Source organism: Myotis daubentonii, chromosome 2, assembly GCF_963259705.1.
Source record: "Myotis daubentonii chromosome 2, mMyoDau2.1, whole genome shotgun sequence".
Taxonomy (NCBI): domain Eukaryota; kingdom Metazoa; phylum Chordata; class Mammalia; order Chiroptera; family Vespertilionidae; genus Myotis; species Myotis daubentonii.
This window is the reverse complement of record NC_081841.1, coordinates 78,394,619-78,419,991: the sequence shown is the minus strand read 5'-3', so window position 1 is coordinate 78,419,991 and position 25,373 is coordinate 78,394,619. Positions and strand designations below refer to the sequence as shown.

The 25,373-nt window shown below is 38.2% G+C and overlaps 1 protein-coding gene across 1 annotated transcript in view; it reads left to right on the top strand.

Moving 5' to 3' along the window:
* PPP1R12A (protein phosphatase 1 regulatory subunit 12A) overlaps positions 1–25,373 on the top strand; it is a 150,147-nt gene that overhangs the window by 29,141 nt on the left and 95,633 nt on the right. The window contains exon 2 of the mRNA XM_059681167.1: positions 22,920–23,050. Coding sequence (XP_059537150.1) covers positions 22,920–23,050 — 131 coding nt within the window. The remainder of the gene's footprint in view (positions 1–22,919; positions 23,051–25,373) is intronic.

Genomic DNA, 25,373 nt, shown 5'->3' with positions numbered 1-25,373 from the left:
GCAAGGATGTAATAGTAATTGAACTGTTATTATTGTTGGAGATGTAAATTTTCCCACAATTACTTTGGGAAAATGTTTATCATCTATATTATAAAAAGCCAGTGGCTGTAACGTCATAACGACCAAACGACCGGTCACCAGGAGGTGCGTGGAGTACCACTAGGTCCCTTCGGCTCATGAGCCGCTTGTGGCAGCGGGGCAGGGCTCGTGTGGTGAGGCAGGGCTTGCGGCGAGGTGGGGCTTGTGGCTCGTGGCTCACGCGGTGCAGTGGCTCACGGCGGTGAGCTACTCATGCTCGGTGGGTCTGGGTCTTCCAGCGGGTCTGGGTCTTGTATGATTTCGTGCTCTGGGCCTCTAGTCCTATATAATAAAAGCCTAATATGCTAAGTGTCTGACTGTTAATTCGACCATTTGACCAGTCGCTATGACGAGCACTGACCACCAGGGGGCAGATGCTCCGACCGGTAGGTTATCTTGCTGCTGGGTTTTGCCGATCAGGACTGGGCAAGACAGGCTGGGCACGCCCTGGAGCCCTCCCGCGATCCCTCCCCGGCCCTGCACTCTCTCACAATCCAGGACCCCTCAGAGGATGTCCACAGGCCAGGCCGTGGGACCCCACTGGTGCCGTGCACCGGGCCTTTAGTTAACTTATAAAAGTAAACGTACACTTGCCCAGAAATTCCATTCCTAATGTTTACCCAAGAGAAAGGAAAACATATGTTCTAAAAAGACTTATACCAGAATATTCATAGCAGCTTTATTCTTAATAGTTTAAAACTGGTAAAATCCAGGTATTTATTAATAAGGAAATGGTTAAACTACTGGGCAAAAAAAGACAAACTACTGATACCCACAGCTACATGAATGAATCTCTTAAATATTTTGCTTAAAGAAGTTTTTCCCAAAATAAGAATTCACAAAAATGAATTTTAGAATGGCCACATCTTTTTTTTTTTAAGAATAGTTTATTGATTTTTAGAGAGGAAGGGAGAAGAGAGTGTAGCATCGATCTGCTGCCTCCTGCACGCCCCCTTGGAGCCTGAAACCCGGGTATGTGCCCTGACCGAAATCAAACCAGCAACCCTTTGATGCCTGGGATGACACCCAACCAACTGACTCCCGGCCAGGGCACATCGTACTCTTAGGGTGGAACAAACCAGAACAGTGGTTGTTTCAGGATATGAGTGGGAGGGAGGAGGGCTCATTATATAAAAAAGAAAACTAAACATTAAGTTCCACTTAAACATACACACACTGAAGTATGTAGGGAGATATTTACTAATTATACTAATTTCTACAGTTTTATACCTTTGGTACATTTCAAAATAGCTAGATTTCTAGATGGATAAAGAAATGACAAGATAGGTAAGTATGTGCCAAAGCCAATAGTAACATGTTAATAGTAGAATCTAGATGGCGGATACATAGATATTCACATTTTTGAACATTTTTATAGCAACGTGGAGGAAAAGAGGGGAATATTACATGTGGAAGGTAGTATCGGAAGTATTTTTTATGTTTTATGTGATTTTTAGGATGTAAAAGAATGTAAAGGATATTTTTGGAGGAGGGTAGGATTTATATAGGCAGAGGTATAGGAAAGCATTATAGGAAGAAGGAGCAGCATTTGAAGAAATGCCAGAATAAGAATTAGACTAGTGAGTAGTTCAGTTTGGCTTAAACATAGGGTAAAATATTAAAATATAAACATAGAAAAGTAGGAGACATTTGTGTGAGAAGTCTTTAGGAATTTGGGGGGAGGGGACATTTCTTCCTCTAAGTCAGCTGTTCTCAACCTGTGGGTAGCGATGCCTTTGGTGGTCGAACAACCCTTTCACAGGGGTCGCCTTAGAGTTAGACCATCTTGCATATCAGATATTTACATTACGATTCATAACAGTAGCAACATTACAGTTATGAAGTAGCAACGAAAATAATTTTATGGTTGGGTCACAACATGAGGAACTGCGTTTAAAGGGCCAGAAGGTTGAGAACCACTGCTAAGCCAAAGGAAAGAAAGAAGTGGGGTGTGAATATGTAAGAACTTTAATGTGGAGTGAGATTCTGAAAAAATTACCATTGATCACTTAAGTTTTCTTGCTTGTGTAAGAATATATAGCTATTTGGTATTTATCATAAGTGGCATTATAGAGCAGTAGGATTTAATATCAATGGGATCTTAGGGAGACTGAAGGAGATTTGGGGTAGTAAATACAATGTTATAGGAATATGGGCAAAATGCATTTAACAATAATCTGTTAGCGAAATATTGCAATGAGTTTAGGTGAAATTATAGTGGACCAAAGCAACCTGGTTTCATGATTTTTCTAGCATTGCTTGACAGCATCTGCATAAGAGCACAGAGAGCAAATGGATGGTATTTGCTCTAGAGCAGCCGTGGACAAACTATGGCCCGCAAGCCAGATCTGGCCCGTTTGAAATGAATAAAACTAAAAAAAAAAAAAAAAAAAAGACCGTACCCTTTTATGTAATGATGTTTACTTTGAATTTATATTAGTTCACACAAACACTCCATCCATGCCTTTGTTCCGGCCCTCCGGTCTAGTTTAAGAACCCATTGTGGCCCTCGAGTCAAAAAGTTTGCCCACCCCTGCTCTAGAGCAAGCATGTCAAACTTAAAGGCTAACACGGACCAAATAAACAAGGTTTAAGTTTATGTGGGCCGCAAAAAAAAAAAGAAAAAAAAGCTTCAATTTTCATAGAAATGTAGGTTTATTTCAATAAAGACATGCTGAATACAAAGGGGAGAAATAAATGAGTCATCGTTAACATAAAATAATAGAACATTTTAATAAAAATTAATTTTTTCTTGAACATTAACTTACCAGACACTGAATAACTGCACAGATTAATAAGTGTAACACAAATGAACCTATTTTTCTTGTTCTCTGAAAGCGAAATATTTCCTGTTGTGCACACCAAACAAGTCAGTACAAAACTAATGACGTGGCCATCGGCTGCTAAAATATTCACTGCTAGTATTAGTGGAGAGAAATGGTACGCCTGCGCGTAAGGTGTGTAAGGGAAATGAATGCAACATGATTATAGTAATCAGTCATTAGCAAACGTTGTAGTTCGTTATTAATAATTATGTTTAACAGGATATTGTAAAAATTAAGTTATAAAATTTTTATTAAAATGTTTCTTAAGCCCCGACCGGTTTAGCTTAGTGGATAGAGCTTCACCTGCGGACTAAAAGGTCCCGGGTTCGATTCTGGTCAAGGGCATGTACCTTGGTTGTGGGCACATCCCCAGTTGGGGGTGTGCAGGAGGCGACTGATTGATGTTTCTCTCTCATCGATGTTTCTAACTTTCTATCCCTCTCCCTTCCTCTCTGTAAAAAATCAATAAAATATTTTTAAAAAAAGACAAAAATCTTAAAAACAACAACAACAAAAAAAAAACACACGTTTCTTAATACTGTTATATTGGCTAGGCCACAAAAATATTCATTGTGGGCCAAGAGTTTGACATGCTTGCTGAGAATGTCAAGAGATATAAGGAATTCTGGGGTGAATGGGTAGTTGACATAGAGTATGCAATAAAGCCTGTGAATGGTGGTCTGGGAAGAATTGAAAGGGGTCAGACCAAATCAAGTATTCAAAATAAGGACACACACAAAAAAGGTTTAGTCAAAAGAGGGAGAAGGAGATGGAGAATGGGATACCATGTTCTCCTCTGGGAATTTCAGAGTTCTGAGATCTTAGGGGTGATACATTTGGAAGTGGTGGCATTACCCTCCAAATACAGTGGGGCCTTGACTTACGAGTGTCCCGACTAACGAGTTTTTTGAGATACCAGCTGTCTCTCGGCTGATTTTTTGCATTGAGTTGACAGAGTAATTTGAGTTAACGAGCTCCTTAAATTTGTTTTGATTAATATGTATACTAAAGCATGTGTAAAGACTTAGGTTTATGTTGGTAGCTATTTAAATAGCATGATAAATAAAATTTCACTCAATTTTAGGGACACCTCTGGGGGGATTTTTCTGAGGCATTCCTTATGTTACTCATATTTGACAGGTACTATTGTACAGAGTAGTCAGTCTCCTTAGCCTGCTTTATAAGGCCAGTCACAATCTCCCTCCTCATCTCTACTTAATTCTCCCTAATCACCTACCACTTTTTCTTGCACTTTTGTGATCTTTCAGCAATACTGATACTTTCTATCCGATATACTGTTACTCACCACTACCACCACCACCCCAACTTTAAGTCAACCTTCCTAATGCCGCGACGCTTTAATACAGTTCCTCATGTTGTGGTAACCCCCAACCATAAAATTATTTTTGTTGCTACTTCATAACTGTAGTTTTGCTACTGTTATGAATCGTAATGTAAATATTTGATATGCAGGATGTATTTTCATTGTTACAAATTGAACATAATTAAAGCATAGTGATTAATCACAAAAACAATATGTAATTATATATGTGTTTTCTGATGGTCTTAGGCAACCCCCGTGAAAGGGCCCTTCGACCCCCAAAGGGGTCGCGACCCACAGGTTGAGAACCGCTGCTTTAACTAAACTCGTTTTAGTGTTTACCGTTTTTTAATCCTTAAAGACACAAATTAGGTTTCTCCCAAAAGCTCTGACTCCTTCCTAGGCTATTCCTATCCTCTGAACTCCTACAAAATATAGCACTTGCCATATTAAATAAAGATCATCTTATTTCCTATTTGGCTTAAAATTAAAATCATAGATTTCGTAAGTATCTGTATCAATCATGATTCATCTTTATATGCCCAGCATATTATACTTAACTAGAGGCCCAGTGCATGAAATGCATGCATTGGGGGTGGGGTGTCCCCTCAGCCTAGGTGTGCCCTCTCTCAGTCTGGGAGCGCTCAGGGAATGTCCGACTGATGGCTCAGGCCCAGAAGAAGCGGGCCTAAGCCATCAGTTGGACATCCTTAGTGCTGCTGTGGGGGCGGGAGAGGCTCCCACTACCACTGCTGAGCTCACCAGCTGTGAGCCCGGCTTCTGGCTGAACAGTGCTCCCACTGTGGGAGTGCACTGACCACCAGGGGACAGCTCCTGCATTGAGTGTCTGCCCCCTCGTGATCAGTGGGCATCAGAGACTGGTTGTTTTATTGTTTGGTCGATTTGCATATTAGCCTTTTATTATATAGGATAAATGATAGATGTTCAGTAATTGTTGGAAAGATCTGAACCGTTTAACAGTGCTGGTGAGGGGCATTAAAGTCCAGAAACAGTTGTTAATCTTCTGAAGTTTATTATTATCGTAAAACAGAGCTTTGACGTTTACCTCCATGTCTTATTTATCTATTCTGTTTTCATATTAACATGAAACAGCTGTAACAAAAGAGTCTTCCATTTGTATCAGACATGACTATTCCATTGAGCTTTACACATTGCTAAATTCTATAAAATGAACTTCTCCTTTCCCTTTTATTGTTAACTTTTGAAAATTAATTTACAGAGTAAGTTATTAGTACCTTTATTATTCTAAAGATATGAGCGTGCAAAGTTGTAAATAAAACATAAATAATAGAAAAGTGAACAGTTATCTCAGTGTCTTTGCTCATTTTTCTAGGGTCATCACTGTTTTTCCCAAGAGCTCTGAAAGGATCAGCACTAGTTGTGTCACATGATTGCTCATAATCACTCCCATGCAAAGAAAACATTGCCAATAATAAAATAGTTTCCTTTTTTTCAGCAGTTTTTAGTTTTTTTGTTTTTTTTTTTCATTTATTGATTGATTTTTAGACAGAGATGGAGACAGACAGACAGACAGACAGACTTGGATCTATTGTTCTACTTACCTATGCTCTCACTGGTTGCCTTTTGTCTGTGTCCTGACCAGGGATTGAACCCAAAACCTTGGTATATGGGGACAATGATCCAACCAAGCCACCCAGGCAGGGCAGCAGTTGTCAGTTTTGATGTTATTGAGTTATATGTCATCCCTCTACATTTTACAGGACATGATTTTTCTAATAATTTTTTCTCATATTGGATACTTTATGACCTAAAAGTAAAAACATTGGAAAATAAACATTACTCATAGGACTGAAACCGACTTGCAGAATCCCCAAATACTTTTCATTTATTTGGGAGAAGCCCTCACATGGTTTTTATGTGCCTTTTTTATGCTCCTTTTAAAAATGTTTGGTAAATTAAGAGCTACAAATTAAAATGAAGATATTACTTTTCATTAAAGAAGAAGCTATCATAAGCAAAATAAGCCAGTCAGAGAAAGACAGGTATCACATGATCTCACTAATACTAGTATGTGGAATCTAATGAAAATGAAATGACAACCAAAATAGGTCCAGAGGCATGGAAGTATGGCACAAACTGATGGATCTCAGAGGGAAGCGGGAGAGAGGACATGTAGAGATTAACCAAAGAATTTATATGCATACTAGAGGCCCGGTGCATGAAATTCATGCACAAGTGTGGTCCCTAGGCCTGGCAGGCAATCGAAGTGCAAGCATCTAGCATGGAAGGGCAGGTCCCAGCTGACCTCTGGGCCCTGGGCCTCCAGGCCCCAGCACAACCCCCTCCACCTGAGTCATGGCACCCGAGTCCTCACGCGGAGATGCGGTTAGCGCGGCTAGACACCATGGGTTGAGGCACAGCATGGGCCTCTGGGCCACCTATCGACGCTGCCCGGAAGCCAGGCAGGCAGCTCGCTCTCTTCCGGCCAGCCTCACAGACCAGCTCCTGCACAAACCCGTGGGTAGCCCTACCAGCCCCTACAATCCCGGCGGCTGCGGCCCGGCTCACCCAGAAGCCCATTGGGGCCTACAGCACCTCCACGGCCGCCCACTGCCAGCACCTCGTCACCAACGCCCGCCATGTTCTGCGCCACCCCTGGTGGTCAGCACACGTCATAGCGAGTGGTCGAACTCCTGGTTAAGGGGACAATTTGCATATTAGGCTTTTATTATATAGCATATGGACACAGACAATAGTGTAGTGAATGAAGGTCTAGGGTGGGGAGGGAACCAAGTGGAGGGGGATAATGAGGAGAAAAAGGGAGATTATCTGTAATACTCTCAACAATAAGAATTAAAGAATTGCCAAACCGGTTTGGCTCAGTGGATAGAACGTCTGCCTGCGGACTGAAAGGTCCCAGGTTCAATTCCGGTCAAGGGCACGTACCTTGGTTGCGGGCACATCCCCAGTAGTAGGTGTGCAGGAGGCGGCTGGTCGATGTTTCTAATTCTCTATCCCTCTCCCTTTCTCTCTGTAAAAAATCAATAAAATATATTTTTAAAAAAAAGAACTAAAGAATAGAGGAAGCTATCAGATAGTTTAAAGGGATGATGGATGAAAGCAAGACAGAAGGCAGAAAACCTATTAAAAGCTATCTCCAAAAGCATTTTAGGTATTATTTTAACTACATAAACTATTGGCAACAAGGACATTGTTGTAAAACATCAGAGTTTAATAGTTGATACCATAATGAGTTAATAGAGAAAAGTTAAGTTACATTTTTTTGTACTTGTTTGAAATGACAAAGGAATGTGTAACAGACTTTGGAAAGATTTTCATCAAAAGTTGTTAAGGAAATGTCAGTAATTAATGTATACACTTCTTTATGTATTTTAACTGTATGGATTTGATCATAACATTTTGCAGGAACACTTTTGAAATTATCGGTGAGAATATATTTAAGTGAATCTAGGATAAAAAATAAAAACCCTCTCACAGTTTAGTACCCATGTTTCATGTATTTTAAGGTTATTAGATTTGACTGCCATCTAGGCCTTTCCATCCATGGGAATCCCAAAGCCTTATATGGTCAAGACTTAGCTTTTAGACTTTCCGTGAAATGCAAGGCACCACTCCAAAAAAGAAAGAAAACCAGAGTAGTTGGCTTTCACTTTGTCTTCTGTGCTCTCTTCTTGGCTGACTTTATTACCACAGTAGCTAAATTACTGAGAACTTTATGTGCATTGGGAGTCTGTCTTACTAGTAGAAGGAATTCCTTTTGTGGCAGTAGTTCTATGCTAGATGCTAATGCTATTGCTTATGTAATTTGATTTTTTTTTTTTTAAAAGGAAACTTAGAGGCAGTTCTGGTTTATTTTATGTAAAAAAGGAGGGGATCATATCTGCATGTGGTGCAGTGGGAATTGTAAGTTTCACTAATGTCAGGTATTAGAGAAAGTGAAAGTGAAATTGTTTGCAGTCTTTCCTACCTTGGAACTCCTGCTGCCTGGTTAGAGGACGCAGGTTTGCAAAAGGTCAACATTCAAGAATAGCAGTGATATCAAAAAAGGACTACGAAAACAATAACTTATTTTAACACTGGTATGATCTTTTCAGCCCTAGTCATTTTTTGCTCTGAAGAATGTGATGTTTTGTTTTTGAGTGATCATGAGTACATCACTCATTTGTACATTTAACTCCAAGATATTTTAATATTTTGTAGATATTCAATTTCTTGGTATAAATTACACATTTTTCATGTGGGAAAAGAGAAAATATATCCTCTAACATAATAAAATTGCAAAATGTTCTGTAACTTACTCATTCTTGTGTAGTAAGTCAGATATGACATGGAAAAGTTAATTTCTCTAATACTGTCATCTACAGGTGACAAAGAATCAGCAACCTATTTATGAGTCTTACCAATAAAGCTAAAATCATACTTGTAGGTTCCTCCATTCAACAGTTGATTACTGTCATTTGTATTCTAGATACTATTATGTAGACATGATGGGGTTCTTGCATTTAGGAGTTCATAGAATAGTGGAGCCAAAAGGGAAAGGAAATGAATGCAGAGATAGTACATATTGGTAGAAAATTATAGTTGATGCCATAATGTTTTAAGTGTGTTAGGATAGATATGTTTGCAATATTACAGAGAATGGAAGGAGAGGGTGATTTAACTCTGGTTACATTAATATAGGCTGGGGAAAGCCTTAGAAATAAAGGCTTCAGATGGTTAAAAGAAGACTAAATTGAGGAGCAATCTGTAGGGTCCAGCAGTGCCTTAGCCATTATTCAAGGGTACTTTTTGTCTTCTTCCAGAGAAGTTATAAAGTCCCAAAGTACCTTAGTTAATCCTTATGATCAAAAAGAATTGAAATTTTATCATCAGGTTACTTTTTTCTTGGCAACTGGACTCAACCTTCTCCTGCCAACCTGCTTTTTTGTGATAGAGCTAAGAATGTGCTTTTGGTAGGTTTTTAAACTGGGTTTTGTTTTATCTGACATCCTTTTATTTGTCATGTCTGCCTCAGCAGTTTTGTAGCCTCTGTCTGTGTGGCAGAGATATTTATGTGTGTCGAAGTCTTTTAGGTAGCTGGAGAACCATACCAAAAGAAGTTTATTGGATACTGTTATGAATATACTAGAGGCCTGGTGCACGTATTTGTGCACTGGGGCAGAAGGGTCCCTCAGCCCAGCCTGCCCCTTCTCAGTCCAGAAGCCCTCAGGGGATGTCCTACTGACAGCTTAGGAGTGGGCCTAAGCCGAATCCTGGCCTCCCTCTGCTGGAGGTGACCAGCTGATCAGGGAAAGGCACCGCCTCCATCACCCCCTCACTGCTGCTGCCTCTGGCCTCCCTCTACAGGAGGCGACCCAGCGATCAGGGGAAGGCAACACCCCCATCATGCCTTTGTTGCTGCCACTGCCAGCCACAAGGCTGCCTGAGCCTCGGCCTTCACAGCCACTATGGCTTGCCTAAGCCTCGCCTGGCCCTCATTGCCTGAGCCTCGGGCCCTTGCAGCGGCAGTGGCCATCAGTGGCTTGCCTAAGCCCTGGGCCGGCCTTGGGCAAGTGGCAGCGGCCATTGGCGGCTTGCCTGAGTCCAGGGGCAGCCTTGGGCAAGCAGCAGCCGCCATTGCGTCTCCAGCGCTGCAAGTCCCCGCCCACCTGCGCCTACTGCGTGCGCAGCCTGCTGATTGGTCATTACTGTGATGGTGTCCCGACCAATTTGCATATTACCCTATTATTACATAGATAATAGTGTCCTTGACTTTGCAAGCATACAATCTACATTTTTCCTCCCTAAAGGTGAAAAATAGTATAAAATTGTGAAATTATTAATTTGTTATCAATTATCTATATTTGAGAGAGACTTAAAATTCACCGTGCAATGATGCACACATGTATTATATTATAGATAGACTAGAGGCCCGGTGCATGAAATTCTTGCACTGGGATGGGGAGGTCCCCTCAGCCCGGCCTGTGCCCTCTCGCAGTCCAGGACCCCTCGCTCCTTACTGCTTGCTGCTCCTTACCGCTGTGCTCACCAGCCATGAGCCCGGTTTCTGGCTGAGCGGTGCTTCCCCTATCGGAGTGCACTGAGCACCTGGGGGGCAGCTCCTGCATTGAGCATCTGCCCCCTGGTGGTCAGTGCACATCATGGCGACCAGTTCTGGTCGTTCCGCCATAATGGTCACTTAGGCTTTTATTATATAGACTAGAGGCCCAGCACATGAAATTTCTGCGCAGGTATGGTCCCTGGGCCTGGCCTGTGATCAGGGCCATCTTCCCTGGCTGCCCACATCTGGCCCTGACCCCCCACCATCTCCCAACCCCCGGTTCCCCGTTCGCCATTGTGCGATCGGAGCCTGATGGCCAGGAGAAGGGACCGAGAGGTTGGCCATTCCCGACCGCTTGCCATCCCCACCCCTGCCCCCGCCTTGGGTCACCCTCTGTGTGGGGGGTGACCGGCAGGGCGGGGGTCTTAGCCTGGCGCCACCTACATCCCCCACCACCCACCCCAGGTTCCCCGTTCGCCATTGGGCAATCAGAGCCTGCCAGCTGAGGGGAGGAACTGAGAGGTTGGCCGTTCACCCGCTGTCCGGCCCCACCCCCCGCCGCCACCCACCCCGGTTCCCATTCGCCATAGGGCGATCGGAGCCTGTTGGACAGGGGAAGGAACTGAGAGGTTGGCCGTTCCTGCCCACTCACCACCCCCTCCCCTGCCACGGGTCTCCCTCTGTGTGCGAGGTGACTGGCGGGGCGGGGGTCTTGGTCTGGCGCCACCCTTGTCCCCCGCTACCCATCCCTGGTTCCTGTTTGCCATCAGGTGATTGGAGCCTGCTGGCCAGGGAAAGGGACCAAGAGGTGGTCAGTGTGCCTCATAGTGACTGGTCGAGCAATTGTTATGCCATTAGGGTCAATTTGCATATTACCCTTTTATTATATAGGATTTTATGTATGGTACAATGGTTACCAAACTGTGTGCCTCAACTTGGACATAAAAATAGATGTTAGTGGGAAAAGGGATTTGTTGACAAGTTCTGCAGTAAAACTGTTTTATTACAGTATTTTCTAAATTTAATTCGTTTTAAGATCCTTCATGTTGAAAACCATTTAACTTTTCTAGTTTAGTAGTTTCATGGAAACATTTAGAAATATTGCAGTAAATTTTTGTGATAAATTATCTGTAAATAAGGGTGTCCCAAAAAATACATACACACTTTCACAGCTGATAGCTCAATTTTGAAAATGTATTTTAATAAACACTACCTTTATAATTATTCAAAGCATATATATACATTTTGGGGAACACCCTATATATAAGTACTGGCATATTTTTATAATAGTTTGGGGAAAGTGAATTACTTAATACTTGGTATTGCTAATATATAGGAAATTGAATGGTGATGGTGATTGCTTTCTTTTTTCTTCTTTTTTTTTTTTTTTCCAAAACAAGTTTTTGTTGATTTTTAGAGAGAAAGGGAAAGAGATAAAAATATCAATGATGAGAGAGAAACATTGATTGGCTGCTTCCTGCATGCCTGTTAGTGGGGCTCTATCCTGCAACCCAGGCATGTGTCCTAACTGGGAATCATAGGTTGACGCTCAACCACTGAACCACACCTGCTGGGTGGAATAATAATTTTTATTATTTATTCGTTAAAGAGTTATTCTTTTATACCCTTTTATTTACTCATCAAGCACAAGTGCTGACACATTAGCAGATTATTGTTGCTTATTTTTTTGAAGTTATAATTTCAGATTGTTTTGGAATTTCAAGAAATAGAGATGGTTCAGTGTTAGAGTTTTAATTTGTGATAGATTAAAATTTAGATAATTCTTTAGCTTAAACAACTAACCGATGGCATTTAAGGAATACAGGAGAAAAGGCAGATTAGAGATTAAGTAGAGAAGGGAACATGATGCTTGGATACATACAAGCTAAAGCAATCAAAACTGGTATATAAATAATACCTTCTATGTTAAAAAATCTAGCAGTAGCCCTAGCCCAGCCATGAGCAAACTACGGGCCGCGGGCCAGATCTGGCCCGTTTGAAATGAATAAAACTAAAAAGAAAAAAGACCGTACCCTTTTATGTAATGATGTTTACTTTGAATTTATATTAGTTCACACAAACACTCCATCCATGCTTTTGTTCCGGCCCTCCGGTCCAGTTTAAGAACCCATTGTAGCCCTCGAGTCAAAAAGTTTGCCCACCCCTGCCCTAGCCGGTTTGGCTCAGTGGATAGAACTTCAGCCCAGTAGACTGAAGGGTCCCAGGTTCGATTCTGGTCAAGGGCATGTATGATTCTTGGCACCAGTCAGGTGTGTGCAGGAGGCAACCAGTACATTTGTCTCTCTTACATCGATATTTCTCTCTCTTCCTCTCCCTTCCACTCTCTCTAAAACTCAATGGAAAAATATCCTCGGGTGAGGATTAACAAGATAAAAATCTAGCAATGTAACCATTATTTATTGCAGCATAACAAATTACCCCTAAACTTAAAACACTAAACATTTATTATCTCACATTTTCTTTATTTTTAAATATGTGTGTGTGTGTGTGTGTGTGTGTATATATATATATATATATATATATATATATATATATATATATATATATATATATATATTTCAGAGAGGAAGGGATCAAGGGAGAGAGAGCTAGAAACATTAATGATGAGAGAGAATCATTGATCGGCTGCCTCCTGCAAGTCCCACACTGAGGATTGAGCTGGCAACCTGGATATGTGACCTGACTGGGAATCAAACCATGACCTCCTGGTTCATAGGTCAATGCTCAACCACTTAACCACACTGCCTGGGCAGTTTGGCTCTTTTCAAACTTGGGTCTAAGCACTGTGCTATATGCTCAAAGAGTAAAAATAATTTACTTAATAGATGTTGATTATCCATAGCTAATCATCATTCATTTAGGGAACATCATTTCCGATGCAAATCCTTTGACACACTTTTATTTAAAAGGACACATATCACATAACTATTTTAATTAGAATGTATTAAACTTATTTTGCCAAAAGGAAAAAAAAACCAGAAGAATAATGATTAAATTTTAGGGTTTTTTGTTTTGTTTTTTTGCAACTAGAGAGTATTACCTTAAATATTTTTTTTAATATTAAGAAAATAGGCTATGAATATGTTGCAATAGGATTTTTTAAGCCATGTTCCAATTTTAGAAAGATTTTATGAATTCTAGAAATCACAGATATTTTTGCTGTTTTTCCCCCTCGTCTCATTTTGTTAGCCATATTAACATTTCTACCTTGCTAGAATTTATAATGTTTACATTCTTTTTGATTCACTTATTATGAATCTTTTGACCATTTTGTCTTGATTTCTGAATTTTTTTATATCCCTAAGAATTTTAAACACTAAAGGAAATCCTCTTCCCTTATAAAAGTGTTGGCTTCTAAGGATCTAGGTTTAACTTAGTACTGTATTTACAGATATTTATCCATAAAGAAAATAACAATGCTGTGGAATAAGATTAGATAAAGGGCAGACTTTAATCTTTGAATATGGTTTTCAGTTTTTGATGTCCTCATTCAAGTATTTAGTACTTACTGGGTAAAGTATAAATGTTTAAGTAGTACTTAAATTACTTTTACCCTAGAAACTTTCATTCTTTTTTATAATCTAAAAATGTTTTCTTTTTTTGTGTGTGTTCTTTTTCATGTTTTATCATCTGTTTGGAGGTCTAGTTCATTCATTCCACAAATATATAGTGTCTTCTATATTTTCTCTAGGATGCTGCCTATACATAAGAGTCTGAACTTTTAAAATCCAAATTAAGAATTTCCTATGGTCTAGCCATTGTGCATAATCTATTTTGAATTTACTGTTCCATAATTTTATCATTTGAATATATGATTTATTGTGAGGGCAGGTATTTGTTTTTACATCTAGATTTCCTACTTGTTTACATCTAGATTTCCTACTTTTTTTATGGTAAGAGTAGAAAGACCAAAATAAGTAATTAAACCTAAATGCAATGCTGAACTTGTTAGCTGTTTTTATAACTAAGTGTAACAGATGACCTCCTAAGATTATACATGCTCTTTTATTTGCCGGTCTTTTTTTTTTTTTTTTTAATATATTTTTATTGATTTTTCACAGAGAGGAAGGGAGAGAGATAGAGAGAGTTAGAAACATCGATGAGAGAGATACATCGATCAGCTGCCTCTTGCACATCCCCCACTGGGGATGTGCCCGCAACCCAGGTACATGCCCTTGACCGGAATCGAACCCGGGACCTCTCAGTCCGTAGGCTGACGCTCTATCCACTGAGCCAAACCGGTTTCGGCTTATTTGCCAGTCTTAATGCAAAACCAAGGTGTTTATTTTTTATTTTTAGTATGGGAGTACTACTTGGAGTTTTTCATTGTTTTGTATAAACCATACCCATAGTTCTTCTTTGATGTATCCAATTCAGTTTTCTTTAAAATAGAACAAAACCTTGCTTATATATCTTCAGTTGTTCTTCTTTAAGCATACTCACTGACATCTGTCACTCAGAATGCTTAGGGCAGGGGTGGGCAACCCATGGCATGCGTGCCAAACATGGCATGCCAGTAACTTTTGCTGGCATGTGAAACCCTCTCTTATAATCTTCCATTTACAGTTTTTTTCTTAATATCGACTTTTTTATTTTTCAGATAAATTCAGTGTAGGTGCATCTTAGATAAATAAATAATTTTACATAACAAGTTATCCTAAAGACCATAGACATGGATTGACGAGAGAGGGGAAGAGCAATTTCTATGCCTCTGCCTTCCTAGATCCGACCAGTGTTTTGGTTTCGTCCACATACGCTTGTGAATCTTTGTTCTCAGTGATGAATTTTGTTAAATCTCGTAATAGGAGTAGCCTGAAGGATGAAAGTAGTAGCTCGTGCATATCTCTGAAGGTCACGAAATATAAACCTGATGTAAAATCTCTGTCATCAGTGATGCAGCAGCAAAAGTCCCACTGATAATATCAAACGGAGTCATAAAGTTTTCTGTCGGACTATCAGTGTATATGTATATATTAAAAAATAAATGTATTTTTCATCATCATATACCAATGATGGTGAACCTTTTGAGCTCGGCGTGTCAGCATTTAGAAAAACCCTAACTTAACTCTGGTGCCGTGTCACATATAGAAATTTTTTGGTATTTGCAACCATAATAAAACAAAGACTTATATTTCTGATATTTATTTTATATATTTAAATGTCATTTAACAAAGGAAAATCAACCAAAAAAATGAGTTTGTGTGTCACCTCTGACACGCATGTCATAGGTTTGCCATCACTGTCATATACTGTGCTTTTGTCGCTCAAAAGAATTTTATTATTTCTTCAAGGTTCTTCACATACGTACACCTTAAGAGATATCAAGTAGGTGTAACATGTTCTCAAAAAATTAGGGTTGGCACTCAGAAGAATTTTGAGTCAGAGATTTTGCTGGTTTTGGCAAGCACTCACAAAAAGGTTGCCCACCCCTGGCTTAGGGCATTGTCAATTTTCTAGTGTATCTACAAATTTCTGCTCCCACCAGTTGAACAGAACTGAGTTTTCCTTACTAAGGAGTCAAAGAGTTGTTTCAAGGAAATATAAATTGATATAGAGAACTTTCTATTCAAGTTAATTTGTCTATTATTTATCAGTAATTGTTACTAATGGTTAGGCACAAATTGTAAGCATTTCAACTAATTCACTAAAATCACATTTTCACCTAAGTTGTTATAATTGCATTTATACAACTAAATCTTTTCTTCTGCTTTATTCTGCATTGTATATAATTTGTATGAATAAGCTTATATAAAACTTATATATATAAAAGTGTTTGAAGGGGGTTTGGAAGATATTTCTAAGGTTAAAAGTTAATCACCCTCTTAGAAATCATTGGTGGATGGGACTTTTACCAAAAGTAGTAGTACTAAAAGGAATATTTGACAACTCTCCACCATTTAATTTTGTTTTGCAATTTATAGAGGAATGAAAAAGTAAGTTTTGGATAAGAATAGAAAAAAGAAAAATTTAAATGGATGATATAGCACATAGCATATGTATTGATACAAACCGTAGCACTTAGTTTTTGACAGGTACTACTCTCTATGTGCTGTATGTATTAATTCATATATTTGTCATAGTAAACTTTTGAGGTGGGTACCATTATTCTCCTTTTCCAAAGCAAACTGTGCTACACAGAATTTTAAGTAATTTATCCAGTGACACTATTGGCAAACTGGATTAATCCCAGACAGAGTGTACTTTTAACAAAACCGCTTTCATGAAAAGGAATATAACACTATCAGAATATATTTCAGAAGCTGCTAAATTTGAAATCATGATTTTACTCAATTGAATTCCATAGTTGCTAAACACATTTGTTTTTATCTTTTCTAGGAATGAAATTTAATGATTTTTTAAAGATACGCATGCCCTACCCAAAATCTGTCTTTAAGCCATGGACTCTATTTTGAGCCAATGTTGTTCAGCTTCATTATTCAGCTTTTTCCTTAAAATGTGTGGGGAACAGAGTTTGTCCTTCAGCTAATTACCTGAGAAAAATGATAGGCCCCCTTTAAAATAAAAACAGATGACTTATATACTTAAACTAGTTTATTGAATTCGTTTACAGTTCAAGTTGACAAAGCTGCCTCTACCTGGATTTAAAAAGACAGAGTGTCTTCACACAGCCATTTATTATTTGTAATTGCTCTGGATATGTGTTCAAGAAAAATTCAAGATAGACCATGTCAGATAATATTTTGCACGTATATTTGAGTTCTGTTTCTTTCCATATTTAGTCAAATATTTAAAGTCAGCAAATCATGTGTCTCTTAACGTGCTGCATGTGCTAGCTTTTGATTCTCTTAGCAACAATATTGTTATGAGAAAGCTTTGCCAGTTTCTTGACTGTGCTTTATAAATGCTCAAGAGAATACTTGGAACAATTTACACCACAAACTTGAGGTTCTTATATAATGTATATTTTGTGACTGTTCTTAGCATTTAATTTATATTTAAACATTTCAAAAGCTTGTAACAAAATAATCATATTTAACAATAACTACATTAGGTATTTTTGCCGGTTTTTCTTACATTATACTGGAAAAAAATAAAAGTTTTTCAACTACCATAGTCATTCACCTTCCTAAAATGGAGAAACTTTAAAAATTAATCATTCCTCCTGAAAATATTTTATCCTCAATCTCAAAGTATTATTCATACAATAAAGCAAATAAGACTATTCTGGATTCTGCCTACCTTTATCGTCATCATGTATCTTGACTTTGACTCTTTATACACCAGGAAAGGTTTCACTTATTCATATGTTAAGCTTAGGTGTAGAGCCTCCTCCAGGAAATATTTCCTGACTACCACCATTATTGCTTAGTTCTTTTTTTTCTGAGCTTCCACAATAAGCAGTGCACAGCTCTGTAATTGTATTTATCACATTCCTTTTGATATAATCATCTACTTGTGTATATATGTCTTCCTTACGTTGAGAACTTTGTATCTCTTTAACTAATGAATAAAATACCACAAATGTCTTTGTCTTCCAAGTAAGATTACTGGTCATAATTTAATCTAACCCTTCTCTTAATGTTTCCATGGTCACTTCTCTGCATTCTCTCCGAGTGACTTCAGGTGCTATTGTTTTCATTATTACCTTAATGCAGATAATCCCCAAATGGATACTTTCATCCCACATTTATTTCAAAGATCTGCGTATCCAGTTGGCCACTAGATACAGGTGATTGGATAGAGATACAGATACCTATAAATTCAGCATATCCAAAGCTAAAAATCATCTTATTTTCCTCAAACTGCTCCTTGAATCTGTGGTATTTATTTCCATGAATGGCTTCTCTCTGTCCTTCACTCTTCATACTTAATCTTTAATTAATCTTGCACATTTTCTCCTAAGTTTTTTAAAATATAGATCCAGTCTGAGTACTCTTCCCTCTTCATATTGCTTTCAGTATTCTTTCTGAAATATTGATCTGATCATGTCACTCCCTCTGCTTAAAAACTCTGAATAGCTTTTCAAACATCATCTTGAAATTCTAAAATGTTTTCTACTACTTCTCCCTACTGCTGAATTGAGCCACTGTCAATTCAGTGGCTCAATGTAGCAGGTTCCCTGATGTGTAGAAATAGAAAGCAGATTTAACCCTTTGCGGTCGTTTGTCTACTCTCAGCCACCAAAGCTTTTTTACCGTTCCAGTCGTATGTCTGCTCTCAGCCACCACAGCAAGGAACCGTACGAATCTTAACTCCATTCATTCATGTATCAGTTCATAATTTCTCCGAAAGCTCTTAAGTGTCTAAGCGACCTTGTCACAAACCAAAACATTTTCCCGACAAATCGGAGATATCGAAACTCAATATAAACAAACGTGGTCATTCCACACTCGCCATGCAAAACACCGTGGCGAGTCAGTCGCCTTTTGAGAGTGAAGAAATCGACAAGCTTCGGAGATACTTCGCAGAATTTCAAATAAAGCTTTACAAATTACGTTTAACTGTAATTAGGCATTCTCGCTTGTTAAGATATTTCAAAATAATACTCCAAAATGGCAAAAAGAAAGTTACCGAGAGAAGTGTACTGCGAATCTGAAAGTAACGATGAAGAGTTTTATTTTGGCACCTTGAATACTGACTCTGACGTAGAAAGTGATAACGTTTGTAGTGATTCTACTAGTAGTGACGTAGTTCCAAAAAAGAATTAATAAATCTTGTTTATCCTTCATAATCTTGCATGTATCACTGCTCTTTCAATGGAAATTAATTCCGACCAGTACGACACCCATGTCCAAATTTAATACGACCGCAAAGGGTTAATACAACCTTTGTATCCAATCCAGTCACCTTTGCATTATATTCAAATCTTTTACACACACTATATTTAGACCTTTTATGACCTAGCCTTATCCTGTTTTGTAATTTATAGATACTCTCTACCACTGGATGACTTGCTGTTTGGTTATTCCATGCTTCTTTTAAAAATCGTAGTGCATTTGCTCATTGAAGTTCCTTCCAGTTAACTTTCTAAGTGAACAATTCCTATGTAATCTTCAAAACTTTCCTCAAATATATATTTTTCAAAGAGACTATATGGACCATTCGAGTTAAAAGACTACCTTTTTAAAAAAAAAAATAAGGTTTTTTAAATTGATGTCAGAGAGAAGAAGGGAGAGGGAGAGAGATAGAAACATCGATGAGAGAGAATCATCGATTGCCTGCCTCCTCCACAGCCCCGTTAGGGGATCGAGCCCGCAACTGGGGCGTGTACCCAACCAGGAATCAAACCACAACCTCCCCGTTCACAGGTTGACACACAACCACTGAGCCACACTGGCCTGGCAAAAGAATATCTTTTTATGTCACTAGTGATATTTTAGAACTTTCTACCCGCTGCTATTAATGCCCTTACATGATCGTTGTTATTTATGGACTAGTCTCCCATATTATAATATGACCTTTTCCATCCTCTGTGTTCCTAGGGCCTTGGGGTGTACTATATAGTTTTTATCATATATAATATGAAGAGTAGCTAAAGGAATTAGGCATATTTAGCCTAAAATGTGTGATAATTGTTAAGGGGGAAGGTTTTTATAATATTTAAAGGTTAACCATTAAAAGAGTAATTCCATTTGATATGTGAAGCTTCAGGAGGCAGCAGATAGACATTTTAGCATGTACAATTTAGAAAAAGGTAAATGTCTTATACTGGACGTAATACATAGTAGGCTTTCAATAAATGGCAGCCTATTATTTTTTCTTTTAAATTGAGGTATAATTTATATACAATAGACTACACAGCTTTTAAGTGTATAATTCCATAAATTTTTACATGTATTCAATGTCTAAGTAAAAAATCAGAAAGGTAGAGAACATTTCCAATCTTCCAGAAAGCTTCCTCATGCCCCTCCCATCAGTTTTCCATACATTTAACCATGATTCTGAGCTTAACCACCAGAGATTAGCTTTGACTGGAAACCTACAGTATGTTTTTTATGTGTTTTTTATCCTCACCCAAGAAGGATATGCTTATTGATTTTAGAGGAAGGGAGAGAGAAAAAAAAAAAAGAAGCATTGATTGGTTGCTTCCCATATGCGCCCCAACTAAGGATTGAACGTACAACCTAGGTATGTGCCCTGACTGGAAATTGAACCCACCACCCACCAGGGCGAAACTTACAGTATATTATATCCTTTGTGTCTGCCTTTTTCTACTCATCTATATGTCTGTGAGGATAATTCATGTTGTTGACGGTAGCAGTAGTTATTTTTGTTTGATGTTCTTTATTTCTTGATGCATAGAATTCTATTACATGAATAGAATCTCTACCCCCCACATATAGTCCATACCATTTATTTATCATTTATATACACTTTTTAGTAGATACTGTTGAATGCTTTTTCTGAAAGAGTTAAATGAATTTTACACTTTCAGTAGCAATTTGGTTGTTTCTTTATATAGAAAATTTGAAGAAGAAAATAAAAATTATTCAGTCTCACAACCAATGATAATCACTATTAACCTTTAGCATATATTTTTCTAGTCATTTTGTTTATATAATTTTAGTAAAATTGGACTCATTAGGCAATTTGTTTTGTATCCTCTTTTAAAAACTTAATATATTGTGTCTGGGTGGTGTGGCTCAGCCTTTGAGTGTAGACCCAGGAACCATGAGGTCACCAGTTCAATTCCTGGTCAATTCCTAGCCCACATGCCCAGGTTGTGGGCTAGATCCCCAGTAGGGGTCGTGCTGGAGGCAGCCGGTCAGTGATGTTCCTCTCTCATCCATGTTTCTATCTCCCCTTCTCCCTTCTTTTCTCTCTAAAAATCAATTAAAAAAAAAAAAAAAAAAAGCCCAGCCAGTGTGGCTCAGTGGTTGGGTGTCAGTCTATGAACCAGGAGGTCATGGTTAGATTCCGGTCAGGGCACATGCTTGGGTTGCTGGCTTGATTTCCAGTGGGGGGCGGGCAGGAGGCAGTCAATTAATGACTCTCTATCATCATTGATGTTTCTATCTATCTCTCTCCCCCTTCCCTTTCTGAAATCAATAAAAATATATTTAAAATTTTAAAAAAAAATAAAAACTTAATATATTGTGAACATTTTCCCATATCCTTTTATAAAGAACTAGAGGCCCAGTGCGTGGAATTCGTGCACTGGTAATGTCCCTAGTGGCTGCCAGCTGCTGGCCGGGGCCTCCCTTCCTTCCCCTGGCTGGCCTGCTCTCTGGTCGAACTTCCAGAAGAACTTCGGTAGAGGGGACAATTTGCATACTATGCTTTTATTATGTAGAATCATATTTTCTTTCTTAACATATTCCATTTTTAAAACCAGTAATCATATTTGTATTAGATACATTTATTAAATAGAGTATGTTTTATATTGATGATAAAAATCAGAATACTGCTTTGGAGCCTCTTCGCAAAATAGGAGAAAATAATTTAATATCTTTTCTCAAGAAAAATTAACAATTAGCTTATAAATAGTTCTGTTATTTCAAGCCGCTCAAATAGCATAAACTACTTTTTAATATAATATAATTTTTAAAATGTTTTTATTTAGAGAGAGAGGAAGGGAGAGAAACATCGATGAGAGAGAAACTTAAAAATTATTGAAAGAGCTTTGTTTATGTGAATTGTATGTATTAATGTTTACAATACTAGAAGTTAAAATTGAGGATTTTAAGTATTCATTACAAAATAGTAATACTTTACCTATGTTACATAATTAACATTTTAAAATTAAGATAACTAATTATTTGCTCTCTTTGAAAGCTTGAATTTATCATTGGCAACAAATACTGTTAGTTGTTTTTTTTTTGAAATGACAGGCTTACTTTATTCATTTTCAAGAAACTTTCTGTCAAAAATCTAAGTTAGGCTAACGGTGGTTTGTTATTTAATTAAAAAAATGTTACATTGGAAAAAGGGGCAGGTTCAGCTTTCATCTCAGCTTCATAAGTGCTTTCGTCAGGACTGTTATTATAAGAAGTGCTTTATATGCATACTTCCATCTAGTTCCACAGATTAAAAAGATGTATATTTAAGGATGAAAATTTAATAAAATTTATGATTTGCTCTGCTTTGTAATGGACATTCATAAATAAAAATAGCCTTTTTAAAATTGTGGGCATAGTGCAAAGACAGTGATTGTTTCTTTGTTTGTTTTTGCCACTGCCTTAATTTGTGCTAAGGTACTAGCAGTTTTACCACTAGTGCTTTTGCACCTTTAAGTGCACATGTCAACACAGTGAAAAAGGGAAATACCATTAGTATCATTTTAAAAATGGTTTTGACCATGTCAGCTCTCTAAAAGGATGTCTCCCCCCTTAGCAGACCACATTTTGGGAACCATTGCTATGGAGGATATTTTTGGTGCTTAGTTATAAAGTTTTGATTGTTTTCATTTTAATGAAATGTACTTGTTTTTCCCATGGGGTTGGCATTGTCTAATCACATATACTACTGTTGTACATGTATCTAATTAAGGACTCTTACAATTTAAATTCTTAGTACATTGGCCTGTTTGATGGCAGTACAATCAAAATAGCAACAGACTAATTTTCAGAGAATATTTATATTATAAAGGCTGCAAAGTAGGAATTCTGTTGCATTATTAAGTTATTAGGAGTGTTGAATCAAATCTTTTTGTAATTTTTTGTGTTTTTAGGCTTGCATTGATGACAATGTCGATATGGTGAAGTTTCTGGTAGAAAATGGAGCAAATATTAATCAACCTGATAATGAAGGCTGGATACCACTACACGCAGCTGCTTCCTGTGGATATCTCGATATTGCAGAGTAAGCCAGTTCTCTGTTTACTTTTATTCAAATACAATTATAGAGACCTTAGATTTTACAGAAATTATTCTTAAAGGTAAGTGAGCAACATGTTATATTACTGTAATTAATGAAAATTATTCTTCCCAGGAAAGAGAATAAATGGTTCTTGGGAATCCTAATACTGAGTTCATTGATACCCATATGAGATCCTCACCCTGTCTCCCCACCTCTCGCTTTTGGTACTTTGTATTAATGTGAGTACAGTGGGGCCTTGACTTACAAGTGTCCCTACTAACGAGTTTTTTGAGATACAAGCCGTCTCTCGGCCGATTTTTTGCTTTGAGTTGCGAGCTAAAATTCGGGTTACGAGCCAGCTTCAGATACCCCACCGCTAGTTAGCACAGCGAACGTCACAGTGAATGCCACAACATCAGCCCAGCATCACGTGTCTCACTCGTTCACTTTTTGATTTGACATACAAGTAATTTGAGTTACGAGCTCCGTCACGGAACGAATTAAACTCGTAAGTCAAGGCCCCACTGTAATTGATTGTACACGTGCTTCACCCCCATCTCCTTTTCTTTTGAATACATGTACAGGATTGTCAAATAATTCAAGTCTATCTCTATGTAATTATGAATTGTTAGGGGACATTAACGATAATTTTCAATTTGGTTACTTTGTTATAGTGAGAATATGATACATAGTTCTCCATTTAGTCAATTTATGCTTGTTTAGTTTTTATTAAGATTACTTCCAAATTCAGTGAGAAAGAGTCATTGTATTAACTACCTTTAATGAGTGGGTACTTTCTAAGAAAATTCAATTATTTAAGCTTTTAACAGGAAGTATGAATATCTTGACAAAATAATGTTTTTATTCAGTTGTTTTTCTTCTTACTTTGTGTCAACACTACAAACACTTATTGTCTGTCTGCTCACATCAAAGCTTTTCAGCTAACTTTGTAAATCTCTATTAGTAAACTTTCAGTTTTATTTCTTTGTATATTTCACACACACACACACACACACAAACACACCATGTATATTGAAGATATGATACTTCAATTTAAAGGAGAGGCAGTGTTTGGTGAAATGAAAAGTGCTCTGACCTTGGAATCAAAAGCTCTGCATTGGGTTTGATTACTGACTCTTAACACTAACTGCATGACATCTTTTAGTAATTTGTTTCTTCTCTCTGGGCCTTGCCTTCTTTATGTGATTTCTCTGGTCCGTGTGGCTTGGTGGTTTAGCATTGACGCAGGAACCAACAAGTCACCAGTTCGATTCCTAGTCATGGTACATGCCCAGCTTGCGCTCAATCCCCAGTAGAGGGCGTGCAGGAGGCAGCTGATGAATGATTCTCTCTCATCATTGATGTTTCTCTCTTTGCCTCTCCCTTCTTCTCTCTCTAAAAACCAATAAAAACATATTTAAAAAATAAATAAAAGAAGGTCTTTTTGCCATTGCAAAACAATAGTGGTTGTTCATAATTATAATCATGGTTCTCAAGTTCCTTACTCCTTCTGTTCTTTTCATGCTCATCAGAGGATTTGTATCTCTTCATTATAGAAAAAATAGCTAATGTGCATTTATCTTTAGCTGTTCTTAAATAGTTGGTACTTAGACACTGAGATTGACTGAGGTGGATTATGAAGGCTTCTTTAACCACTCAAGTGGTATGACCTTGCTTAACTTTAATAAGCTTCAGTTTTCTCCTCTATTCCTCTATAGAATAGGAATGGTATTTCCTAGGTTTGCTGTGAGGGTTAACTGACATAACTCATTAAGCGTATTTGGCACATAGAAAGTACTCATATGTGTTAACTTTTGACCATTATTTTATTTATCTCTCCTGGGAAAATGAAAACCCAATTTCTTTCTTTAGATGTTTAATCCTTGTGTTTTCTTTTTTGATTTATGCTTCTGAGTTTGAAAAGATAATAATTGTCCTGAATAATTTCCTATGGAATAATTTTTGTAGACTTGATTGATAACCCATTGTGGCAGTTGGGATGATTTTAGCTGCAAGTGAGTATATCAAGTTTAAAATGCCCTAAAGAATAAGAGCTCTTGTTATAGAGGTCCAGAGGCCCGGTGCATGATATTCCTGCACGGGGGAGGGGTTCACCTCAGCCAAGCCTGCACCCTCTCCAATCCCGGACCCCTCAGGGGATGTCCAACTGCCGGTTTAGGCCCGATCCTTAGGGCCTAAACTGGCAGTTGGACAACCCTCTAACAATCTGGGACCGCTGGCTCCTAACTGCTCACCTGCCTCCCTGCCTGATCGTCCCTAATGGCCCCCTCCTGCTGGCCTGGTCACCCCCAACTGCCCTCCCCCC